Consider the following 25,523-nt stretch of genomic DNA (forward strand, 5'->3'; position numbering starts at 1 on the left):
TTTTTCCACCATTGACTTTTATAGTAGTGGCCATGCAGAAGCCACTCCTCAGTAAAAGGCACAAGAAAGCCCGCTTGGAGTTTGCCAAAAGTTGCCCAAAGACTCGCAGACTATGAGAAACAAGATTATATTGTCTGACGAAACCAATATTGAATGCTTTGACCTGGATTCCAAGTATCACGTCTGGAGGAAACCTGGCACCATCCCTACGGTGAAGCATGGTGGTGGCAGAATCATGCTGTGGCAATGTTTTTCAGCGGCAGGGACTGGGAGACTAGTCAGGATCGAGGCAAAGATGCACAGCCTAGAGTACAGAAATCCTTGATGAAAACCTGCTCCAGAGCTCTCAGGAACTCAGACTGGGGCAAAGGTTCACCTTCCAACAGGACAACAACCCTAAGCACACAGCTTCAACAAAGTACTGAGTAAAGGGTCTGAATACTTATGTAAATGTGATGTTCCTGTGTATTTTTTAATACATTTGCAAAAATGTCTAAACCTGTTTTTGCTTTGTCTTTATGGGGTAATCAATTTTAGAACAAGGCTTCAACCTAACAAAATGTGGAGAAAATCAAGGTGGTCTGAATAATTTGATTTTATAAAGCCAGGCACATTTTACAGTTAGGCTATTGATTATAGGCCTAATTAGGTTAGTTTCTTCTATCCTTGCTTTTCCTAGACAATAGGGCAATGGCTTTTCCTAGACAATAGGGCAATGGCTGTTTTCTCATCTCTTCATTCTGCTGCTGCCTCGGCGCATTGTTCTCAACACAAGGTTAACTTTGTTTCTGAACAGCACACAGTGACCACTATCCAACACGGGAGAAACACACTTGCTATAAAATATATTTCTTTATTAGTGTTGCTCCATTGTTCTTATGTAATATCACCATATACAATTTCGGTAGCATATGTCTTAGACTGATAGACTGTGCCTCCGTAATGGATCAGTCAACTCCGACCAAAGCCAATCAGACGGGTGTATTGTACACCATGATACTTTTTTCTATTGAATAAAAAATTAAAATACATGTTTTGCTACTCCTCGGGCAAAATAAATCTTGGTCGACCAAACAATCGACCAGTCGACTAATAGGTCAGCCCTAATAGGAAGGAATGGGGTAGATCAGACACATTTCTCAAATGTTCAGAAAATGTTAGCTGTGTCCGCTCATTGCAAAAATATCACCATAAATGCAGTGCACTCGTGGAGCACTGTATTGAGATGATGCGACGTCAGTGTTTCCCCTATATTCATTTAGCAACTGCAAAGAAATATGACCCAAGTAGCAATGTTGATTCCTTTAGTGGGTTTCATGTAATGTTAAGCCTACTAAGTTACTTTTATAAGAGGTAGTAGCATCAATGTCTGGTTGGTCAGTCAGACCACTCAGCAGGCCTACCGGTATTTGAAGATTCATGTTCTTTCACATAGGGTAACACTGTTTCCAGTTCACAATTTACAATAGGCCTCATCACAGTTAGGGCCAGCGATACTCGTTAGTATCGTGTCAAGGAAACAACAAAGGGGATTTAGCTTCTTTTGGGAAATAAAAAGCCAGAAGACTGCTTAACAACTAAACTGAATAAATTTCCACCTTACTATTTGCATTGAACCCCCCCTTTGTTTTTATACTGCTGCTACTCGCGGTTTATCCATGCATAGATACTTTACAAATGACCTCAATTAACCTAAACATTGCATTTGGGTAATTGAATTAAGATTGGTATGTTGCCTTTTTTTGTCACACTTTAGAATAGATTGAATAGTAATATTACGTTCTTTCCAATTCTAAGCTGGTGTGGCTTGTGTGCTAACAGTTTCCTCTTTTTTCTCTTCAGTAAAAGAAGGCACAGCAAGAGGCGCATAGAAACATTTCCATACTCGATGACATTACATCGCAATGTCCGATCGTTTGGGGCAAATAACCAAGTCCAAGGATGGGAAAAGCAAGTATTCCTCACTCAGCCTATTTGATAAGTACAAGGGAAAGTCTATAGAAACTCATAAAACCGCAGGTAAGTCATTGTCCATTATTTTTCAAGTACTTCTGTGCAGACCTGGGTTCAAATACATCTGTATTTGTTACTTAAAGGCCCCAATCATAGGGAAATGCCTCCTCTATTTCAACTTAATTTCTGTCCTATAGTGGAAATTCTCATATATTCACAAATTGGGGCTGGGAACGCTGTGGTGATTTCCACATGGTGTGGAGAAATAACAACAGAGCACTAACTTCTGTCAGTGTAGCTAGCTAGCATGCTAACCTTATCTAGCAAGCAAATATATTTTGTTGCTACACCCTATTCAAAGAATTAGCTGTCTAGGCTGTGACTGATTCTGGAGCTGGATTTGTCATAAGCATTTAGGGAAAACTTAGCCACAGGTGACTAGGGGAAACCAGTATCTTTGACTTTGTTTTGGCATCTTACATAAATTGTGGACGGGAAACTGCCATGGAAATAGAAAGAATAAGATGAAGCTCTGGTAATAGGGATAGCCAAATTGTTGAATGGTTTGGACTACACGTTTTTCTACATTGTAATGGTCACAGTGCAACCTTGGCTGCTGGCAGGCTATCCGGCTGCGCTACAGCAATGCCAAGTTAGGGGAAAGTGAAATGATGGGCTACAATGGCTTTGCTCATGATGAACGTTGCAAATTATATGTAACAACACCCTGAGCACATCAGGTGCGAAAATAAACACCAATACAAATGTAACAACAGCACAAAATAGAAACACATTTGTGGAATGTTCATTATGAGATAGACACTTGTGTTTTCTAGCTGCACCAATCCAGTGGACTGTGGTCAAAACCATTCATTTAGGGGGAGTGGGGTTCCAAAATGCAATCATTGCACATGCAATTTTTTATAAAAAAATTGTATTTAAAAAATGTACCCCCTTTTTCTTCCCAATTTCGTGGTATCCAATTGTTAGTATTTACTGTCTTGTCTCATCGCTACAACTCCCATATGGGCTTGGGAGAGATGAAGGTCGAGAGCCATGCGTCCTCCGAAACACAACCCAACCAAGCCGCACTGCTTCTTAACACAGCGTGCATCCAACCCGGAAGCCAGCCGCACCAATGTCGGAGGAAACACTGTACACCTAGCGACCTGTCAGCGTGCACTGCGCCCGGCCCGCCACAGGAGTCGCTAGTGCGCGATGAGACAAGGATATCCCTACCGGCCAAACCCTCCCTAACCCGGATGACGCTAGGCCAATTGTGCGTCGCCCCATGGACCTTCAGGTCGCTGCCGGCTGAGTCTCTGGTGGCACAGCTAGCACTGCGATGCAGTGCCTTGGATCACTGCACTACCCGGGAGGCCTTCACACATGCAATTTTACAATGTTAAAATGGTTATATATTTTTTTTTCCATACAGACTAGCTTAAAAATAAGTGAAGCTTGACTAATTATCCAATGCCTTATGATAATTCATTTCACAGCTATGAGACCGATGATACTTTTACATACAAGAACAAAATATTTTGATAATTTGACATATTATTTAGCTCATCTGCACTTGATCTACTGACCGCTACGATCTATCTTCTGAGCAGGTCCTACAACGTGGGTCCTAACCCTACTGTCAGGGTGGTGTCCGCTACCCATATCGCCTGGGAGCAGGGCTCGGGGCCACTCTCATGAGAGATGTTCCTGTCTCCTTGGTCAACTTCCCGCTGTTCACCCACCTCCACTGGCTGGGCCAGCCCTCTCGAGATGAATCGGCACCCTTTTACTGTGCCTTGCTCTTTGTCTGGCTGGCTCTACTGCAGCTGTGACAGTCAATCCTTGCGATGTTGTGAAAACGAGATTGCAATCTCTGAGCAAAGGGGCGAAGAGGAGAGTTACAACAGTGTGGTTGACTGTCAGTGAGATCATACGTAAGGAGGGTCCCTTCTGCCTTCCTGAAGGGAACAGGCTGCAGGGTGCTGGTCTTCGCTCCTCTTTTCAGCAATGTCCTAGTTATGTATGTTATTGGCATTGGAGAGTTCATCCTGGACCATTCACCTTTCAACTATTTGTCTGCATGAGACGACCAACCCAGCCTGGCTGTGCATGGGACTTTCGCATGTCGGATGATGATGTATCTCCGCAAATGACTGGCAGCTTTACACCAATATGTTACAGATTAAAATACACAATTGTTGACATGTCAGAGCTTTGGAGCCAAGAAAAGACAGAAAAAAACGTTATGTAGTATGGTCTTCCTGTATGGTCTAACGGCTGCACTGCGCTTTCTCCAAGTGGGTTGCTGGCTTATTTCGTGGGCTGGGAACAATGTTTGTGCAGATGTCAGTTTTCAGAACTGGGGACGGAGAAGTGTAGCAGTGATGCTGGCTGGGGAGTCTCCTGGTTTCCTCTGTGGGAGAGGTGGGGACCACTTTAACTACCAACTGAAGTCTTTTTCACGCTGTTATTTCATTCATTCATTAGCTAGAATTTTTTTCTTCATTTAATCTGATTCGCACATGTGACTTGATAATTTCACTATGGACCACAGAGGCCAAAGGGCACTCTCTGCTGTAACCAAGAAACTTGATCTTGCCACTTAGCTAGCAAGTTGGCAGATTAAGTGCCAAAATGTTTACTTCTAAGCAGTGGCATAGGCATGTGCGCCCCCCACAAAAAAAATGCGTGTTTAAAATCCTACCACTGAAGCCTAATTGTGTTATATCCTAAATACTTCATTCATATTTTGCAGTATATATACAGTAGGGTTGTGGAGTGTTCTCATTGTCCACTTTTCTTGCGGGCTAAAGACGGTAGGTCAAGAGATTAGTTTATGGTTGTTATTTAGTTTATTTTGTATTAATGACATGCCACTAAATGTAATGCAAATTGTTTTGTATTAGCCTTAACTGAATGGCTTGGCAGTTCTCACACTACAACGACACAATCCTGTATCAGGACTGACTGAGCCTGCAAAATAGCATCACTGATACTGTCTGCACCAGGTCATTGAACATAGGAAATGACTTGCATCACTTTGTATGTTATGTCTAGTTTTGTATATGTTCATAAAATGAAATGTATAACTTTCTGCTATAAACAAAAAAAGTGGAGGTGCAAAAACACAAGTTTGCCCCCCATTTTAATTAGCTCCATGGCTCGGGTGGCCAAGTGGATGCTACTGCGAAATGCTGTTTTGCTCAGCCAAAAATGATCTATTATATTGCTCAGTTGTAACTCACAAAGACTAACTTTGCAGGTGTTTCTGATTTTAATAAACAATGCCATGCTGGTGGGTGGTAACGTTCAATTAAAACCCAGCCCTGAAAAGAAACGCAGACTGAAAAGTATTAGCACGTGATATCATAGGTGAGAAACGCTGCATTGGCACGGAAAATATCTGAAGTTACCACTTTGGATTTTCCAATTCAACCCCAAATATATCATACTTTGACTTAAATTGTTTTGTAAGCTATAGGCATAGTCTTTCACCGAGAGAGGGAAATGTGTATTTGAGTACTTTCAAATATGTCCCAAATCAACTACTAACATAGGAGTGTATTTCCAAATGCATTCCAATATTCAACTACTTGTCTTTTTAAATTAAATATGTTTCAATACTTCGAAATGTATGTTCAAGTAATTAAGATATTTGAACCCAGGTCTGCTTCTGTGTTTTAAACTCATATATGCAAGGATTTGATTTGACTTGGCTCATGAAGGTTGACCAATACAAAAAAATTGCAAAGAGCTTTATTACCACCTCTATCCTTCCCTCTGTCTGTGTCCACTCTTACTCCCACTCTCCATCTTTCTCTCGCCTCTTTCTCCTCCCCTCTTCCTCCCAGCAGTTCCGCGACATGGCTTACAGAGTCTTGGCAAAGTGGCCGCAGCCCGGCGCATGCCCCCACCCGCTCACCTGCCGAGCCTGAAGTCCGAGAACAAAGGAAACGACCCCAACGTGATTATCGTGCCCAAAGACGGAACAGGATGGGCAAACAAGCAGGAACAACCCGATCAAAAGAGGTGGGTGAGAGCCCGGGATGGACCCTGGGAAAGGTCTGAATAACCGATTTTAATGCAGTTACATCCAACAGTTTCTTGGAGATTGAACATCTGTAGACACAGCACTTTTGCCATTTCAATCAGCAACTGATGTACACTGAACAAAAATATAAACATAACCATTTCTAACATGTTACTCAGTTACAATTTATATAAGCAAACCAGTCAATTGAACTAAATTCAATAGGCCCTAATCTATAGATTTTACATGGCTGGGAATACAGATGGTCACCGATACCTTTTTATAAAAAAGGTAGTGGCGTGGATCAGGAAACCAGTCAGTATCTGGTTTGATGACAATTTGCTTCATGTAGTGCAGCACATCTCCTTCGCATAGTTGATCAGGCTGTTGACTGTGGCCTGTGGAATGTTGTCCGACTTTTCAATGGCTGTACAAAGTTGCTGGATATTAGCGGGAAGTGGAAAACGTTGTTGTACACCATCGATCCAGAGCATCCAAAACATGCTCATTGGGTGACATGTCTGGTGAATATGCAGGCTATGGAAGAACTAGGAATTTTTCAGTTTCCAGGAATTGGCTGTTGAAGATGAGCATTTTTCCACTGAAGTCAGGTACGACGCCGAACTGCAATCAGGTCAAGACCCTAGTGAGGATGACGAGTACTCAGATGAGCTTCCCTGAGACTGTTTCTGACAGAAAATCTTTGGTTGTGCAAGACCAGAGTTTCATCAGCTGTCCGAGTGGCTGGTCTCATATGATCCCGCAAGTGAAGAAGCCGGATGTGGAGATATTGGGTTGGCATGGTTACACGTGGTGTGCGGTTGTGACACCGGTTGATGTACTGCCAAATTCTCTAAAATAACGTTGGCGGCGGTTTATGGTATAGAAATGAATATCAATTATCTGGTCAAATCTCTGGTGGACATTGCTACAGTCAGTATGCCACAATTGCATGCTCCCTCAACTTGAGACATGTGACAAATGCATATTTTTAGAGTGGCCTTTTATTATTCCCAGCACACAGTGCACCTATGTAATGATCATGCTGTTTAATCAGCTTCTTGATATGCCACACCAGTCAGGTAGATGGATTATCTTGCCAAAGGAGAAATGCTCACTAAAGTTGTGCACAAACTTTCAGCACAATGTTTTGTGCGTAAACATAAATTCTGGGATGTCAGATCATGAAACATGGGACCAACACTATTCATGTTGTGTTTTTATATTTTTTGTTCAGTATAGATTGAAGAAACCAAAACGATATGAAACTGATAAATCTCTTTCAAGGTGGGAAATTACATTTTTGGTACACCAGCCACGGTTGCAGGTAGAATAAATAAATAAAAATCTAACAGCCACTCAAATGTTCTCCCATTATTACACAAAATCATGATCGTATGAGAACACTTTGTTTCTAAAAACAAATGTATTACTAGTAAGAAGTAAATGGGTGTATATTGCTAAATTTCATTTTTTGTGACTAGTCTTTAACCAATGTTAAAATACATTTCGATACAATAGTAAAAAGTTAAAGTTCTGCCACTGAACATCAAGAATTAACAAATTGGCTGCCCTGTCACAAAATGCTGAGTGATGAGGCTCATTTATTATCATTATTATTAGTTCAGGAGGGCTCAAATGCAGAATTTGTTTGCAAGTACAAAAGTTGATATTTAGGAGCACAATGAAATTGATTTTTTTTAATGATAAATTAATAAAAGTTTTTTGGACTGTTCGATGCATAATTTATCCCCAAATATTTGAGTCATTAGATGAGACAATGGTCAGCTTCCCCTTTAAGGGGTGGGCCATTACCATGGTAACGGCACTCCTCTGTAATGTCTGCAGAAAATGTCTGCTGGTAGCTCAAACTAATATTGAAAAACAAACTAGCATGTGAAAAATGAGATGTAACTAGCCAAGATACACGAGGACAAAGTCTCACTGTAGTAGTGTTTCAGGTCTTGTGCTTTGTAATTTAAACTGTTCCCATATGCTGTGACTACCTGCGAACGTGGCTGGTGAAAGACATTCTTACCCAGCAATGCCAAAAATCTACCCAAATTTGTCGGGTGTTCCATTTCCCGCCGTGGTCTATTTTACCAACAAATTTCTCGTTTTGTAGGCTAAGAATGAGCCTAAAAAAATGTGCCGTCATAACACGGTCAATTAAGATCTAGCTTTAAGTGAAGTTACTTACCATATGTCGGTTTTCAACATAGTTAACTGCCAAGAAGAAGCACAAAGCCAAAGCCCAGCCGTTTGGGGGCGGAGCTAGCATGTTGGAGTGAACAGCTGTGTGTGAGAGGCTCCTGCAACTTTTTTGCGAAATAATCTAATTTAACCTACTTTATGGCACTTTTTACAACAAACGTTTCTTTTTAATACAAGATTGTAATTTTTATATGAAAATGCCGAGTAGTAAGCGGCCAAAGGACAATAAATCAACAGTGGAGGCCTACTCCCCACTAAACAACGAGACGGACATGGCAGAAGGCACATGCAACAATGTGACACTTACAGAACTTGCCCGGGCTTTGGGGGAGCTACGTGTTGCTATAGCTGAGGATCTTAAGGCCACTATTGCTGAACTGGACACCAAAATCGAGAGCATCATTCGAACGGTCGCTTCGCATGGGCCAGAGTATTGTGGACCTTGAGAAAGCTTCTGAATTCAACACTGGTAGGATCGACGAGTTAGAGAAGCTATGCACGTCATTGCAGGATAGTGTGCAGAGGCTTTCTGTGAAAGTGGTGGACCTGGAGGGCCGATCCAGACCTAATAACCTTCGTTGTTGGTCTGGCAGAGGGGATGGAGGCGGGCTCTCGCCCCACCGACTTCTTCGCCAAGCTATTGAAGGATTCAATGCGATTGGATGTTTTGGCTTCGGATCCCCAGCTGAACCGTGCACATCGCTCCCTTGTCCCAGTGCCTGGACCGGGCCAACGTCCTCGCCCAGTAATCATCTGTTGTCACAGTTTCAAGACCAATGATCTTATCCTGCGTGAAGCTCGAATGAGGGGCAACCTGTCGCATAAAGGGCACCCATTCCGTGTCTGAGGATTATGCACCCGATGTGGCAAAGCATCGCGCCGACTACAGATATGTCATGACCAAACTCTACAAACTCCATCTTCGCCCCCCCCTTCCTCTTCCCTGCAAGACTAAGAATTACCCCGCCTTCCGGTGAGAAGATTTGGCTCTCCTCGGTTTTGGATGCAGAGAAGTTTATCTGGGAATATACGCCAATCCCCCGTACAGGTTAGAGTGCCTTGTCATTGTGTGTTAGGGTCTGCTCATGGACTCGAATCCATACTATACCATAATGGGTGAAACCAATGGATGGCAGTCAGAGCTCTCATTTAACGTTAAATTCACTTTCATCCCGGCTGTGCTCAGAGCTATGCATATTTTTACTTCCAGGTTTGATCACTGACACCTTCGGATGGATATACTTATATTCCCCCATTTTTGTTTTGTTTCGTTATTTATTATTACCATACCATTTATTTATTGCTTGCAGGGGAATGGGGGTGATGGTTGGGAAGGGGCAGACGCAGACACCTGGTTAGCAAGTTGACGTTTTGTGCCGTTCTGCCTTTGTCTAGCCGTGGGCCGCTCTCCCGACTAGATTCCCACCAGCCCTCTGTAGTGCTTGTGTCTGTGTAGGTGTGCATACATATAATTACTATTTGTACTTTATTACTATTTTCTCTTAGCATTTTAGTATTATGTATGTGTATATTTTAAATCGGTGTAGATTGTTATTCTGGGGTATGAATGTTTATGTGTATATGTGCATATGGATGTATATACATATCTTCTAAAAATGTATATGCATTTTTTGTGTGGGTACGTGTGTGTACATGTATGTGTATATATATTATAATTTTTCATTTAATCTTAAAAAGGAAAAAAAATTCTGTATGTATGTGTATATACACTGCTCAAAAAAAGAAAGGAAACACTTAAACAACACAATGTAACTCCAAGTCAATCACACTTCTGTGAAATCAAACTGTCCACTTAGGAAGCAACACTGATTGACAATAAATGTCACATGCTGTTGTGCAAATGGAATAGACAACAGGTGGAAATTATAGGCAATTATCAAGACACCCCCAATAAAGGAGTGTTTCTGCAGGTGGTAACCACAGACCACTTCTCGGTTGCTTTGTTTCCTGGCATTTTTGGAGGACTACAATCTTCCTGCCCTGAACCAGGAAGATTCTAACTTCCTGAATAAGGAAATATCTCTTGATAAAATTCGAGAAACAATTACATCTCTAAAGAGTGGCAAGACCCCGGGCCCAGATGTATCCCCTGGTGAATTCTATAAAACATTCAGCAACATGCTCTCTCCCTACCTGCACAAAATGTTGTTTCGGGCCAATGAGGATGGAGTTCTCCCTTCTACTTTGGATGAAGCGTTCATTACAGTTATACATAAGAAGGGTAAAGATCCGGAAGAGGTAGGGTCATACAGACCAATATCTCCTTAATACAGACCAAAAGATTTTAGCAAATACTCTGGCTAACAGGCTTAGCACTTTAATTGGCAAATTGGTCCATTGGGATCAGACCGGCTTTATCCCTAACAGAAACTCATTCTTCAATCTCAGGCGCCTCTTCAACATTATGTATTCTCAGAGGTTACCCAATGTGGACCTTGCCGTCATATCTCTTGACGCCAAAAAGGCCTTTGACCAAGTTGATTGGCCCAAGTTGAGTGGCCCTATCTATTCAAGGTCCTACAGAAATGTAATATTGGAGAGGGGTTCATAAATTGGATCCAGCTTTTATATAGGACCCCCTGTGCCAGAATACTCACTAACAATCATTGTCACCCCGATTTAACCTTTACAGAGGGACAAGGCAGGGTTGTGCGCTGTCGCCTATGCTCTTTGCCCTAATTATCGAACCGCTCGCTCAGACGATTTAGATCTCATGCAGCAATACACGGCTATAATACTAAAGATACTCTAAATAAGATCTCCCTATACGCAGATGACATCCTCTATGTAACAGAACCCCAGGCTAGTATCCCAGCTATTCTTGATGTGATCAATTTGTTTGGTACCTTCTCGGGATACAGAATAAATTGGAACAAGAGTGAATTAATGCCCATACGGTCGCAAAACACCACCTGGCTAGAACATCTCCCAGTTAAGTTATCTTCAGAAAAATGTACCTACCTAGGAATTGTAGTTACCAAAAATACTCCTTACTATTTAAAGAGAATTCCCCCTCTGATGCAAAAACTCGAGGCAAACATACTATTTTGGAGAACTCTCCCAATTTCTCTGCTTGGAAGAATTAATGCCATTAAAATGGTCTTCCTCTCACAACTGCTCTACCTATATCAGAACATCCCAGTATTCATACCTAAAATCCTTTCATAAACAACTGGACTCAGGTTTGATAATTTATCTGGGATTATAAAACCCACAGGATAGATAAAAAACACCTCTGTAAATCCAAGCTAGAAGGACTCTCTCCCCCAAATGTTATATTTTATTACTGGGCCGCTAACATCCCCTGCGTGTGATAAATGTCAGGCTGCGCAGGGTACACTACTCCACTGCTTTGCCCTATGCTCTAGCTTGCATGGTTATTGGTGTGGAATTTTTTGGGATCCTCTCTGAAGTTTTGGAGACTTCAATAGATCCAGACCCGCTTCTGATAATCCTGGGAGTATCTGAGTCCCTAAACGGATTAACCAACCCCCAAAAACATCTCTTACGGTCTCATTTCGGCAAAAAAACTAATCTTGTTGTTTTGGAAAAGGAGGGAAACGCCCTCTACCAAATTATGGCACAGTGAATTGGCGAACACTGTACACTTAGAAAGAATTAGATATATTCTGAACAATAAATGATCAACATTTGATCAAATCTGGCAGCCTTTCCTCTCCTACTTGGACGAGTCGGCGCTGTGAATTTGTACTTATTAACGCACTCTCAATTGTAATATTTTAATCTACCTTTGGGCAGCATGTGCTAGCCCTGCCACCCGAGCAGTTCTTTCTACATGTCCTTGTTTTGTATGTCGTGTTTTGTATTATTTGTTTTGCACCCAGAACTCTGGGTCTTGTTGTTCCTGTATGCTCTTTTATGTTTAGATAAGAATTGTATATCTGTCTTGTATACCTATACACCATTCTTGTGTGTGTTCAATAAAAAATATTTGAAAAAAAATAAGTTACAACTGTTTTAATGTGAACTTCACAATTACAGGTTTTTAGATGTTTATTTTTTAGTTTATACATTTGCACAGAGACCTTATTTACATAAGTATTCAGACCATTTGCTGCGAGACTCAATTGAGCACAGGTGCATCTTATTTCCATTGATCATCCTTGAAGTTTCTACAACTTGATTGGAGTCCACCCGTGGTAAATTTCAATTTATTGGACGTGATTTGGAAAGGCACACACCTGTAAGGTCCTACAGAGCAAAAACCAAGCAATGAGTTTGAAGGAATTGTCCATAGACCACCAAGACAGTATTGTGTCGAAGCACATATATCTGGGGAAAGGTACCAAAAAATGTCTGCAGCATTGAAGGTCCATAAGAACACAGTGGCCTCCATCATTCTTAAATGGAAGAAGCTTGGAACCACCAAGACTCTTCCTAGAGCCCGGCCAAACTGAGCAGTCGGGGTAGAAGGTTCTTGGTCAAGGAGGTGACCAAGAACCCAGTGGTCACTGTGGCAGAGCTCTGGAGTTCCTCTGTGGACTTGGGTGTCCTTCTGGAAGGTTCTCCCATCTCTGCAGCACTCCACCAATTAGGTCTTTATGGTAAATTGGCCAGACGGAAGCCATTCCTCAGTAAAAGGCACATGACAGCCCCCTTGCCAAAAGACACCTAAAGGACTCTCAGACCATCAGAAACAAGATTATCTGGTCTGATGAAACCAAGATTGAACTATTTGGCCTGAATGCCAAGGAAACCAGGCACCATCCCTACAGTGAATCATGGTGGTGGCAGCATCATGCTGTGGGGATGTTTTTTAGCAGCAGGTACTATTCCGGATTGAGGAAAGAATTAACGGAGCGAAGTACAGAGATCCTTGATGAAAACCTGCTGCAAAGAGCTCGGGACCTCAGAATGGGGGGGAAGGTTCACTTTCCAACAGGACAACGACCGTAAGCACACAGACAAAGTCTCTGAATGTCCTTGAGTGGGCCAGCCAGAGCCCGGACTTGAATCCGATCAAACATCTCTAGAAAGACCTGAAAATAGCTGTGCAAAGTTGCTCCCTACCCACCTGACAGAACTTGGGAAGAATGGGAGAAATGCCCCAAATACAGGTGTGCAAAGCTTGTAGCGGCATAGCCAAGAAGATTCAAGGCTGTAATTGCTGGCAAAGGTGTATCAACAAAGTATTGATTAAAGGGTCTGAATACTTATGTAAATATGATACTTCAGATTTTTCTTTCCATCAATTTGCAAAAATGTCTAACCTAGTTTTTTTTGTCATTTTGGGGTATTGTGTGTAGATTGGGGGGGTCTACAAAAAAAAAGATTTTATATTTTCAAAAAGTACTGGCTGTGAACATTCAGTAAAAAAAAAAAAACACCGTAATCTATTATAAAACACACAAAACGGCCTGTAACTAACAGGTTCTTTACCGTCCTGTAGGTCCTCAGCTCGAGCAGGCATGCTAACAACGCTGCAGGAAATGTATTTAAATGAGGCTTTTCTAATTAGACTTGCTTCTTGAGCATCAAATATTTAGATGAAAGGCATCGGGTAAATCAATATAATAATATTTTTATATACAGTACCAGTGAACTTTGGACACACCTACTCATTCAATGTTTTTTTTTGTTTTTTTATTTACAATTTTTGAACAATAATAAAGGCATCAACTATGAAATCACACATGTAAGCAAAAAAGTGTTAAATCTAAATATATTTGAGGTTCTTCAAAGTAGCCACCCTTTGCCTTTGATAGCTTTGCACACTCTTGGCATGATCTCAACCAGCTTCATGAGGTAGTCGACTGGAATGCATTTAAATTAACAGGTGTGCTTTGTTAAAAGTACATTTGTGGAATTTATTTCCTCCATAATGTGTTTGAGCCAATCCGTTGTGTTGTGACAAGGTAGGGGTGACAAGGGGGTGATATACAGAAGATGGCACTATGAGAACTGGCTCTCATGAGGACCGCCACAGGAAAGGAAGACCCAGAATTACCTCTACTGCAGAGGATAAGTTCATTAGAGTTACCAGCCTCAGAAATAGCAGCCCAAATAAATACTTCACGAAGTATAAATAACAGACCCATCTCAACATCAACTGTTCAGAGGAGACTGTGTGAATCAGGCCTTCGTGGTGGAATTGCTGCAAAGAAACCACTGCTAAAGGACACCAATAATAAGAAGAGACTTGCTTGGGCCAAGAAACACGAGCAATGGACATTAGACAGGTGGACATCTGTCATTTTGGTCTGGTGAGTCCAAATTCGTTTTTTTTTTGTTCCGACCGCCGTGGGAGTAGGTGAACGGATGATCTCTGCATGTGTGGTTCTCACCGTGAAGCATGGATGTGTGGGTGCTTCGTTGGTGACTGTCTGATTTATTTAGAATTCAAGGCACTCTTAACCAGCATAGCTACCACAGGATTCTGCAGCGATACGCCATCCCATCTGGTTTGGGCTTAGTCCCACTATCATTTGTTTTTCAACAGGACAATGAACCAACACACCTCCAGGCTGTGTAAGAGTTATTTGACCAAGGAGAGTGATGGAGTGCTGCATCAGATGACCTGGCCTCCACAATCACCTGACCTCAACCCAATTGAGATGGTTTGGGATGAGTTGGATTGCAGTGTGGAGGAAAAGCAACCAACAAGTGTTCAGCACATGTGGGAACTCCTTCAAGACTGTTGGAAAACAATTCCAGGTGAAGCTTGTTGAGAGAATGCCAAGAGTGCAAAGCTGTCAAGGCAAAGGGTGGCTACTATGAATAATATAAAATATATTTTGTCTTAACTTGTTTGCTTAATAAATAATTCCATATGTTATTTCATGGTTTTGATGTCTTCACTGTTATTCTACATTGTGTAAAATAAAGATCCTTGAATGAGTAGGTGTCCAAATGTTTGACTGGTACTGTATATCTTAAATTACCTTTTTTAATTTTCATATATTTGATGCTGTAGTCTTGAAGCCCATTCAAAAGACCTGGGCCATGACCCCGGAAGTATGACATGGGAGGATGTCACTTGCACATCGTATTGAGTGAACACTGGTCAATCAGTGTTATTGATTAAATTAAGTTCCAGGGAGAAGAGGAAGTCTGCAAACGGTGTCCTAAATCCTTTGGCTGCCATCACAATAATGTGAAGTGGCTGATCTTGTGTCATCGCCTTCATCCTCAGTAACCAGGTTCACATCAAACCTTTTTTATGCGAATATATGTCGGATACAAAATGTCACAACAGGCCTAATGGAAACATCAAATGTGACTTTCCCACATGTCGACAAAATAAATTTACAGTAGACAATTTGGGATCTTTTTGTCTGTAAAATGTATTATGCGATAAATGGAGGTGAAAATGCCTTCATGCACAAATGTATATAATAACCATATCGAAGTGAACTTGGAGTCATTTGATATGTTGTGGTCCTACCGCTACGACTCGGATGAGCTTGATGCTCCTTTCCAATAAGTATTGAGGGTCTAATGCCGTGTGCACAGGTTAATGCTGTGCTGTACATTTGTAGTCTTCACAATCCATGCTCTACAGAGCATGGACAAAAACAACAAAAATATATATTTTTTTTTTTTTCACAACAAAAAGAATCGCTCTACAAATGAGAAGCTACTTATGTGGTTTACTACTGGTACCACATGGCAAAAAATACAACGCATGCGACACATTTCATGCAGTGCCACGCAACGCAAGCTAGTCCGGACAGATAAGTCACGGCTGGGCGGATTGCCTCCCAATGAAATGAATGGTCTTCTGCTCGGAACGCATACAGTTTGACGCATCCACATTCTGGTGACATGATCGGTGCTTGGCTGCTGTTTAAAAAAAATTATCTTGCTTTTTTTTGTCCTTCATTTTGGTGGCCGCACTATCTGCGAGCTGTTGGCTAGAGCTCAGTGGGCACATTCACTAAAACACTTTTTTTGTGACAAAACCATCAGTACAGTTTTAAATCGTTTTCTATTGCATTTTAACTTGATTTTAATTCAGTACATTGGAATTTAACAGCAAATGTTTTGTGTACTATCTCATACACAGCTTTTTATCCACAAGTCAATTTGATGGAAATACAGTTTGAAGTCGGAAGTTTACATACACGTTAGCCAAATACATTTAAACTCAGATTTTCACAATTCCTGACATGTAATCTGAGTAAAAATTCCTTCTCTTAGGTCTGTTAGGATCAGCACGTTATTTTAAGAATGTAAAATGTCAGAATAATAGTTGCGAAAATGATTTATTTCAGCTTTTTTCTTTCATCACATTCCCAATGGGTCAGAAGTTTACATACACTCAATTAGTATTTGGTAGCATTGCCTTTAAATGGTTTAACTTGGGTTAAATGTTTTGTGTAGCCTTCCACAAGCTTCCCACAATAATTTGGGTGAATTTTGCCATGTTCCTCCTGACAGAGCTGGTGTAACTGAGTCAGGTTTGTAGACCTCCTTGCTCGCAGATGCTTTTTCAGTTCTGCCCACGTATTTTCTATAGGATTGAGGTCAGGGCTTTGTGGCCCCTCCAATACCTTGACTTTGTTGTCCTTAAGCCATTTTGCCACAACTTTGGAAGTATGCTTGCGGTCATTTGAGATTTCTGAAAAAAACATTTAAAGTATTGTTGCTTGCAATAATCCATTTGAAATGTAGATTTTATTCAATACAGGGTCTATTCTCGTGACACCCAAAGCCCTTGTGCCCATTATTTCAGACGTATTTAAATGTTTCGGGACTATTTTAATGTTCTGTCAACTTACCGGAGCTCGATGTTCCTTCCTCCTCCTGTTGTCTTCCACAGGAAGAATGGCCCAAAAAAAGACCCATTTGCGACCAAGCTTTAACTTCCTGACTGATATCTTGAGATGTTGCTTCAATATATCCACATCATTTTCCTTCTTCAGGAAGCCATCTATTTTGTGAAGTGCACCTCCTGCAGCAAAGCACCCCCACAACATGATGCTGCCACTCCCGTGCTTCGCGGTTGGGATGGTGTTCTTCGGCTTGCAAGCTTCTCCCTTTTTCCTCCAAACATAACGATGGTCATTATGGCCAAACAGTTCTATTTTTTCGGGACCAGAGGACATTTCTCCAAAAAGTATGATCTTTGTCCCCATGTGCAATTGCAAACCGTAGTCTGGCTTTTTTTATTGCAGTTTTGGAGCAGTGGCTTCTTCCTTGCTGAGCGGCCTTTCAGGTTATGTCGATATAGGACTCGTTTTACTGTGGATATACATACACTGCTCAAAAAAATAAAGGGAACACTAAAATAACACATCCTAGATCTGAATGAATTAAATATTCTTATTAAATAGCTCAGTTGGTAGAGCATGGCGCTTGTAACGCCAGGGTAGTGGGTTCGATTCCCGGGACCACCCATACGTAGAATGTATGCACACATGACTGTAAGTCGCTTTGGATAAAAGCGTCTGCTAAATGGCATATATTATTATTTATATATTATAAATACATTTTTCTTTACATAGTTGAATGTGCTGACAACAAAATCACACAAAAATGATCAATTCCCCTTTAATCAAAATGAAAGTGGAAAACCACACTACAGGCTGATCCAACTTTGATGTAATGTCCTTAAAACAAGTCAAAATGAGGCTCAGTAGTGTGTGTGGCCTCCACGTGCCTGTATGACCTCCCTACAACGCCTGGGCATGATCCTGATGAGGTGGCGGATGGTCTCCTGGGGGATCTCCTCCCAGACCTGGACTAAAGCTTCCGCTAACTCCTGGACAGTCTGTGGTGCAACGTGGAGTTGGTGGATGGAGCGAGACATGATATCCCAGATGTGCTCAATTGGATTCAGGTCTGGGGAACGGGCGGGCCAGTCCATAGCATCAATGCCTTCCTCTTGCAGGAACTGCTGACACACTCCAGCCACATGAGGTCTAGCATTGTCTTGCATTAGGAGGAGCCCAGGGCCATCCGCACCAGCATATGGTCTCACAAGGAGTCTGAGGATCTCATCTCGGTACCTAATGGCAGTCAGGCTAGCTCTGGCGAGCACATGGAGGGCTGTGCGGCCCCCCCAAAGAAATGCCACACCATGACTGACCCACCGCCAACCCGGTCATGCTGGAGGATGTTGCAGGCAGCAGAACGTTCTCCACGGCGTCTCCAGACTCTGTCACGTCTGTCACATGCTCAGTGTGAACCTGCTTTCCTCTGTGAAGAGCACATGGCACCTGTGGCGAATTTGCCAATCTTGGTGTTCTCTGGCAAATGCCAAACGTCCTGCACGGTATTGCGATGTAAGCACAACCCCCACCTGTGGACGTCGGGCCCTCATACCACCCTCATGGAGTCTGTTTCTGACTATCAGCCAGGAAGCATAGGAACTGAAGTGGTCTGTGGTCGCCACCTGCAGAACCACTCCTTTATTGGGGGTGTCTTGCTAATTGCCTATCATTTCCAACTGTTGTCTATTCCATTTGCACAACAGCATGTGAAATTTATTGTCAATCAGTGTTGCTTCCTAAGTGGACAGTTTGATTTCACAGAAGTGTGATTGACTTGGAGTTACATTGTGTTGTTTAAGTGTTCCCTTTATTTTTTTTGAGCAGTGTACTTTTGTACCTGTTTCCTCCAGCATCTTCACAATGTCTGTTGTTTTTCTGGGATTGATTTTCACTATTCGCACCAAAGTACGTTCATCTCTAGGAGACGGAACGCGTCTCCTTCCTGAGCAGTATGACGCCTGTGTGGTCCCATGGTGTTTATACTTGCGTACTATTGTTTGTACAGATGAACGTGGTACCTTCAGGCGTTTTGTAAATTGCTCCCAAGCAAGAACCAGACTTGTGGAGATCTACAATTTTTTTCTGAGATCTTGGCTGATTTCTTTTGATTTTCCCATGATGTCAATTAGAGGCACTGAGTTTGAAGGTACGCCTTGAAATACATCCACAGGTACACCTGCAATGGACTCAAATGATGTCAATTAGCCTATCAGAAGCTTCTGACATCATTTTCTGGAATTTTACAAGCTGTTTAAAGGCATCTTAGTGTATGTAAACGTCTGACCCACTGGAATTGTGATACAGTGAAATAATCTGTCTGTAAACAATTGTTTGAAACATTTCTTGTGTCATGCACAAAGTAGATGTCCTAACCGACTTCCCAAAACTATAGTTTGTTGACAAGAAATTTGTGGATTGGGTGAATTTTTTTTTTAATGTATGTAAACTTATGTCTTCAACTGTACGTCTCTTGTGGGAATATGTGCATATTGTTTTTAAATACTTATTTTCCACCATCATTTGCAAATAAATTCATCAAAAATCCTACAATGGATTTTCTGGATTTTTTTTTCTCATTTTGTCTGTCATAGTTGAAGTGTACCTATGATGAAAATTACAGGCCTCATCTTTTTAAGTGGGAGAACTTGCACAATTGGTAGCTGACTAAATACTTTTTTGCCCCACTGTAACATTAGCTGGATGATGCAAGAATAGGGGGATAGTGTCATTGATGAGCAAAGAAATGGGGTTTTGTTCACCTGGTACACAAATTGTTGGAGTTTGTTTCTGTACACTTTCCTACAGAGTGTGTCTGTGCACTTTTGTATGGATGCGTTCAAACACTTCTCGCAGACTTGAGAGGCGTTTGTTTGCTACCTCAAGGTTCGCTGACATGTTGGCCGTAGAGCTGTCTGTGTGGGAGTTGAGTGGTGGGAAGTGACCACTCTATTGTTTAGCGTGTGTGGGTGGCTGGAGGAGTGCGAGCCGGATGACTATTGCACAATGAGTATATTGCAATGTTGCATGAACACCAAACATATGGCAATTATAAAACCAGCATTGGGGTGCTACTTTTTATTTAGTGTTATTTGCATACAGGTCCGTCACATTTCTCGCACTAGTCATTTGATTCCAGACAGCAGAAAAGTGAGTATTTTTGTAATGCTGCCTGGTACGCGAGAAGTGGGTGTACTATTTATTTTTTAAATTCTCCAATAGATTCTTGCTGGGTTATGTGTTTGAGCTCCCTAAATGTGCCGAAGTGATACTGTGCACAGTATGTGTGTTGGCACAAGATGTGTATGCATCTAGTCTGCCTCTGTGTTCTGTCATGAGCTGATGGAGTGATGGTTCCCTCTATCTCCTCCCTCAGTTCCATTGCATCAACACAACAGCTGCTGGAGTTGCAGCCACAGCTGGCTTTACAGAAATCTGTCTCCAATCTCCAGAAGACCACACCGGTAGCCAGTCAGGAGGTGGGTTTGGCCTCTCTCTACTTTTTATCTTCTACAGCTTGTGGTTTCACATTGTATTGTTTTTATTGGAATTGTGTTTTTCAAGTTAATTAAAATTCCTTCCTTTCTACAGAGCACAAACACAAGTGGACCAAAGCAATGGGCCCATCTAAATGGAAAGGCCGTAGAACTAGATGGTGAGTTAGAATGGGAAACCCAACTGCTTAAAATCACTGTGTCTGTGGTCAACTGATGGATTTGCTATCAGGCCTCTGACATATGCCAATTTACTGCATGTCTCCACCACACCTCATAATGATTCTCCAGCAGCCTCTGTTTTATGTTTTACTTCTCTGACTGACAGCTGTGCCACTTGTTTTCATGGCAATGGCAGGTTTAAGGGCCTCAAACCGACTGCAGCCCTTCTCTCACGAGGAATTTCCAACGCTGAAGGCTGCTGGGGAACAGGACAAGGCTGGCAAGGAAAGAAGCACCTTCGATCCGTCGTATGGGCCCGGACCAAGCCTCCGCCCCCAGAGTGAGTCCAGTGAACAATGGCTGTGGTGGCACAAAAATTGACTGAAGTTCAAAAGTGGCCCAAACGTCTCCCAGCAAAGTTGCTAATAATCTAACAAGTGCCATGGGAAAATAATGTACACATACTTTAAAACAACTGAATACGCTGCAATCTCACCACTTAACTCTTATACCACGGCCTTGTTTTCTCAAATTTGTTTTCCTCTTGTCTCTCCAGATGTGACAAGTTGGAGGGAGGGTGGTGGGAGGAACCTTGTGCCCTCATCCCTGCCGGCCGGCCTGCCTTCAGAGACCGAGGCCAAGGCCAGCGGCGTGGCTGAGACTGGGAGCTCCCCCCCCCTCCTCTTCCCCCCTCTGCCTCCTCTATTCTCTCTGCCCCCATGGTTAGTCCCACCACTGCCACCATTGTCAGCACCCCTCCAGCCCCGGAGCCCAAGGAGATCTCTCTGCGCCCCGCCCAGCCACTCCGCAGGCCCGCCCCCCCCTGCCATGAGCCATCACCACCCTACCACCACCTACCACGACATGCTGCCTGCCTTTGTATGTAGCACAGTACTACTCTCCATTTATTTTCACTTTATGACACCATAATGCAAGATTCTGTTCTGACTGTATGCTTTTTGGCCATTGGTTTTCAGATGTGCCCCAAAGAGACTTGTGATGCTCCCGGCACTGCTGAACACACTGGCCCTGTCACTGTGGTCGCCCCAGTCCGCTTTGACAACAGGCCCACCTTCAGGCAGCCCTACCCCAATAACAACCAAGAGCCTGTCAAGTAAGTAGTCACCTGCATATGCCCACTGTCTGGAAGTGTGAGCAATGCTCAGTTAAAATTATCATTAATTATTTAAAAAGAATAATACAAATGCTGGGAATATTTTATTTTACTTAGCAAAAAAAATACATGCAGACTTCTCACCTCCCCATGTTCCTATTCTCCATGTAGTTGCGAGGTGGGGAGAGGAGAAAATCGCTTCATCCGCGGGCCCCTGCGCAACCCCTCCTCCCGACCCATCCGTCGACCTGGCGACAGACCCCCTCGTCCGGCAATCATCAACGCAGATGACCTGAAGGATCTGGATGAGCTAGACAACGACTGTGAAGACGGTTGGGCAGGTAGGGGGGGGTTCCTGTTATTATGGTCATCATACAAAGACTGAAACAACATACATCAATGGCAGCATTTCTGTACGTGTGCCCCAACGGAACTAGTTTGACCTTAATTAAAATGTCGCTCTCTTGCTGTTCCAGGTATCCATGAAGAAGTCGATTACGGCGAGAAACTCAAGTTCAGTGATGATGAGGAGGAGCATGCCGCTGGTGAAAAGAACAAGATGTGGTGAGATTACCCCCACCCCCTTTGTGTTTGTGACTAAATTGAATATTGTCAGTGCAAGTTCTGTCATTTTAAGCGCAGTGACCTTGTATCAGTGACTGATGGTGAGCTTGTCTGGGTCCATCTCTAATCCAGGGCTGAATGGGAGAACCAACGTCGTGAGCGCCAATTGTCCCTGAGCTCAGGAGAGGGGCCATACCCCCAGGAGGGCCCTGAGGAGGAGGCTTACCTTGCCTACCAGGAGCAGATGGCCCACAGGAACACCAATGGCAGGTTCCCTTCTGGAGAAGCACAGGTAAGATCATACCGGGGTCCACAATGCCTCAGACTGCTACCTTGCCTGGTCCCCCTAGCCTCTTCAATACCACTAATCTCTGACTTTTTGAGTTGAAAGCAATATGGCAGGAACCCGTTCAGTCATTTCACCTATCACTGCTCATAAAATAGAGGAGACCAGGGAAAGGGAGGCAATATAAAGTTGAGACAATGGACGAGAGATTCACTTTGTTACATTACAGCCTTATTTTAAAATTGATGATGAAAAACATTAATTTAATCAATCTACACACAATACCCCATAATGACGTTTTTTGTAAATGTATTTCAAGTAAAAAACAATTACTGTATTGACCCTTTGCTATGAAACTCGAAATAGAGATCAGTTGCATACTATTTCCATTGATCATCCTTGAGATGTTTCTACAACTTGGAGTCCACCTCTGGTCAATTCAATTGATTGGACATTATTTTGAAAGGCACACACCTGTTTATATAAGGTCCCACAGTTGACAGTGCATGTCAGAGAAAAAACGTCATGAGGTCGAAGGAATTGTCCGTAAGAGCTCCGAGACAGGATTGTGTCGAGGCACAGATCTGGGGAAATGTACCAAAACATTTCTGGAGCATTGAAGGTCCCCAAGAACACAGTGGCCTCCATCATTCTCAAATTGAAGAAGTTTGGAACCACCAAGACTCTTTGTAGAGCTGGCCTCTCGGCCAAACTGCGCAATCGTGGGAGAGCGGCCTTAGTCAGAGAGGTGACCAAGAACCCATTGGTCACTCTGGTAGAGCTCTGGAGTTCCTCTGTGGAGATAGGAGAACCTTCGAGAAGGACAACCCTCCCTTCAGCACTCCACCAATCAGGCCTTTAGGGTAGTGGCCAGAGGGTAGCCACTCCTCAGTAAAAAGGCACAGGACAGCCCGCTTGGAGTGCCAAAAGGTACCTAAATAATCTGACCATGAGAAACCAGATTCTGGTCTGATGAAGCCAAGATTGAACTCGTTGGCCTGAATGCCAAGCGTCACGTCTGGAGGAAACCTGACACCATCCTTACTGTGAAGCATGTAGGGGATGTTTTCAGCTGCAAGGACTGGGAGACTGGTCATGATTGAGGGAAAGATGAATGGCCCAAAGTACAGAGATAAAAACCTGCTCCAGAGTGCCCAAAGTTGCCTCAACAAAGTACTGATTAAAGGGTCTGAATACTTTTGTAAATGCGATTTATAATACATTTGCAAAAAACTATAACCCGTTTTTCTTTGCCAAAATGGGGTATTGTGTGCAGATGAACAATTTAATCAATTTTAGAAGGCTTTAACGTAGAAAATTGTGGAAAATCGAGGTGTCTGAATATTTTCCAAATGCGCTGTACATACTGTACACCTGTAGCTCAGAGAAGACTATTCATGAGTCCATTGAGCACAGAACCCAAATCATGGAGAGTCCTTCCCATGGTAACACCCCTGTGCCGTCTACAGGCACAGCAGAAGAGCTCTGGGCTGGGCATGGCCCACCAGGGTGAACCCCTGGAAGACCAGGAGGAGCGCCAGGTCCCAGCCCGGGCCAAGTTTGTTTCCCCTGAGCTCTCAGAGGCTGTGGAGAGAGCTCGCCGACGCAGGGAGGAGGAGGAGAGACGTGCCCGCGAGGAAAGACTGGCCGCATGCGCCGAGAAGCTCAAGAGGCTAGATGAGAAGTTTGGGAAGATGGAGAGGCAGTTGTCGAGGTCTGAGGAGGAAGCAAAGGATGGGGAGAGCAAGGAGGCAGCACTGTCCCCTGGAAAAGAGAGCAAAAACCACCCAGAGAGCTGTCAGTACGGCACGAAAGGTAACACCAATCTGCTATTACTGTTTTGTTTAATAAACATTTATCCAGGTTGGTCAGTTGAGATAATACTAATTTGCAATTGCAACAATAACCTTCTCAGTTATCTATAGATGGCTAGATAGAGTTCACTTATTGTTGAAATGGAGCATTTTACTGAATGGTTTACAGAGGTAGTTATGTAAAAGTAGGATTATATCCCTCTCCTGTCCCAGACGCTGAGTGTCTCTTGGAGCACTCCCCCAGACAGCAGGACTACAGGGACAAGGCCACCTCGGGCTTCGCCTCCTACCGCAGCGAGGACGATGCCGGGGCCGAATCCAACTCTCCCCTCCCGCCCCGCTTCCAAAAGCAGCAGCAGCAGGTGAGCCGCCCGGCCGTCGCAACAGCCCGTTCCCTCGTGCCCCTAATCCCCCTCCTTAATTCCTGCCAGGATTAGCGCCCAGCGGCACTAGAAAGGCCCGTCAGAGTTCACATGAGCAGGTGTTTTCCGTAGCTCACTGTCCTTCTTTACTGGAAAGGGGAGGGTATTAATGAAGGGTGTGCTTGTCATTTTCTATTTAGTTCAGTGGTGGATACGTAGCAATAGGATACACAACAAAACAGGAATAAAAGACCCACTCACTGCTTATAGGACAATTCCAAAAGGTCTTTAACTGTAGCTAGTCACTTTTTATTTTACTTATGTGAGGTGAATAATTGTACCAGTGTTTATACTAAATGAGTTTCTGCTCTGTGTCCCTCCCACTCTCAGGAGCAAGTGTATAAGATGCAGCACTGGCAGCAGCAGTCTGGCCACCCCGCCCCCTCCGGCTCCAGCCATCCCCAGAGGGGCTACTACCCCCCACACGTGCTGGGCTTTGACCCCCGCTGGATGATGATGCCCCCTTTCATGGACCCCCGCATGGCCCAGGGCCGCCCCCCTGTGGACTACTACCCTACCGCTGTCCACTCTTCAGGTTAGACCTGAGAAAATTTCCCAACCCTCTACTTAGCCCCCCCTTAGACATTTCACATTTTTGTTTACCTGTCACACCTGATTCAATTAGTCAACTAATCGTCAAACCTTTGACTAATTGAATCGAGTGTGCCAGTTTAGGGTTAAAACAAAAATGTGAAAAGTTTGTTGAGTCCT

At 43.1% G+C, this 25,523-nt stretch overlaps 1 protein-coding gene across 1 annotated transcript in view; it reads left to right on the forward strand.

Annotated features, from left to right (window-relative positions):
- Nucleotides 1–25,523, forward strand: part of LOC124007256 (protein PRRC2B-like) — a 45,693-nt gene that overhangs the window by 7,952 nt on the left and 12,218 nt on the right. Inside the window, 13 exon segments of the mRNA XM_046317687.1 lie at nucleotides 1,843–2,019; nucleotides 5,811–5,988; nucleotides 20,333–20,435; nucleotides 20,548–20,611; nucleotides 20,809–20,952; nucleotides 21,169–21,491; nucleotides 21,590–21,726; nucleotides 21,898–22,067; nucleotides 22,203–22,290; nucleotides 22,423–22,582; nucleotides 24,046–24,391; nucleotides 24,604–24,752; nucleotides 25,143–25,347. Of these exon segments, the coding sequence (XP_046173643.1) occupies nucleotides 1,905–2,019; nucleotides 5,811–5,988; nucleotides 20,333–20,435; nucleotides 20,548–20,611; nucleotides 20,809–20,952; nucleotides 21,169–21,491; nucleotides 21,590–21,726; nucleotides 21,898–22,067; nucleotides 22,203–22,290; nucleotides 22,423–22,582; nucleotides 24,046–24,391; nucleotides 24,604–24,752; nucleotides 25,143–25,347 (2,182 nt within the window). The 5' untranslated portion in view covers nucleotides 1,843–1,904.

This window comes from Oncorhynchus gorbuscha, linkage group LG20 (genome assembly GCF_021184085.1).
Source record: "Oncorhynchus gorbuscha isolate QuinsamMale2020 ecotype Even-year linkage group LG20, OgorEven_v1.0, whole genome shotgun sequence".
Lineage (NCBI taxonomy): Eukaryota > Metazoa > Chordata > Actinopteri > Salmoniformes > Salmonidae > Oncorhynchus > Oncorhynchus gorbuscha.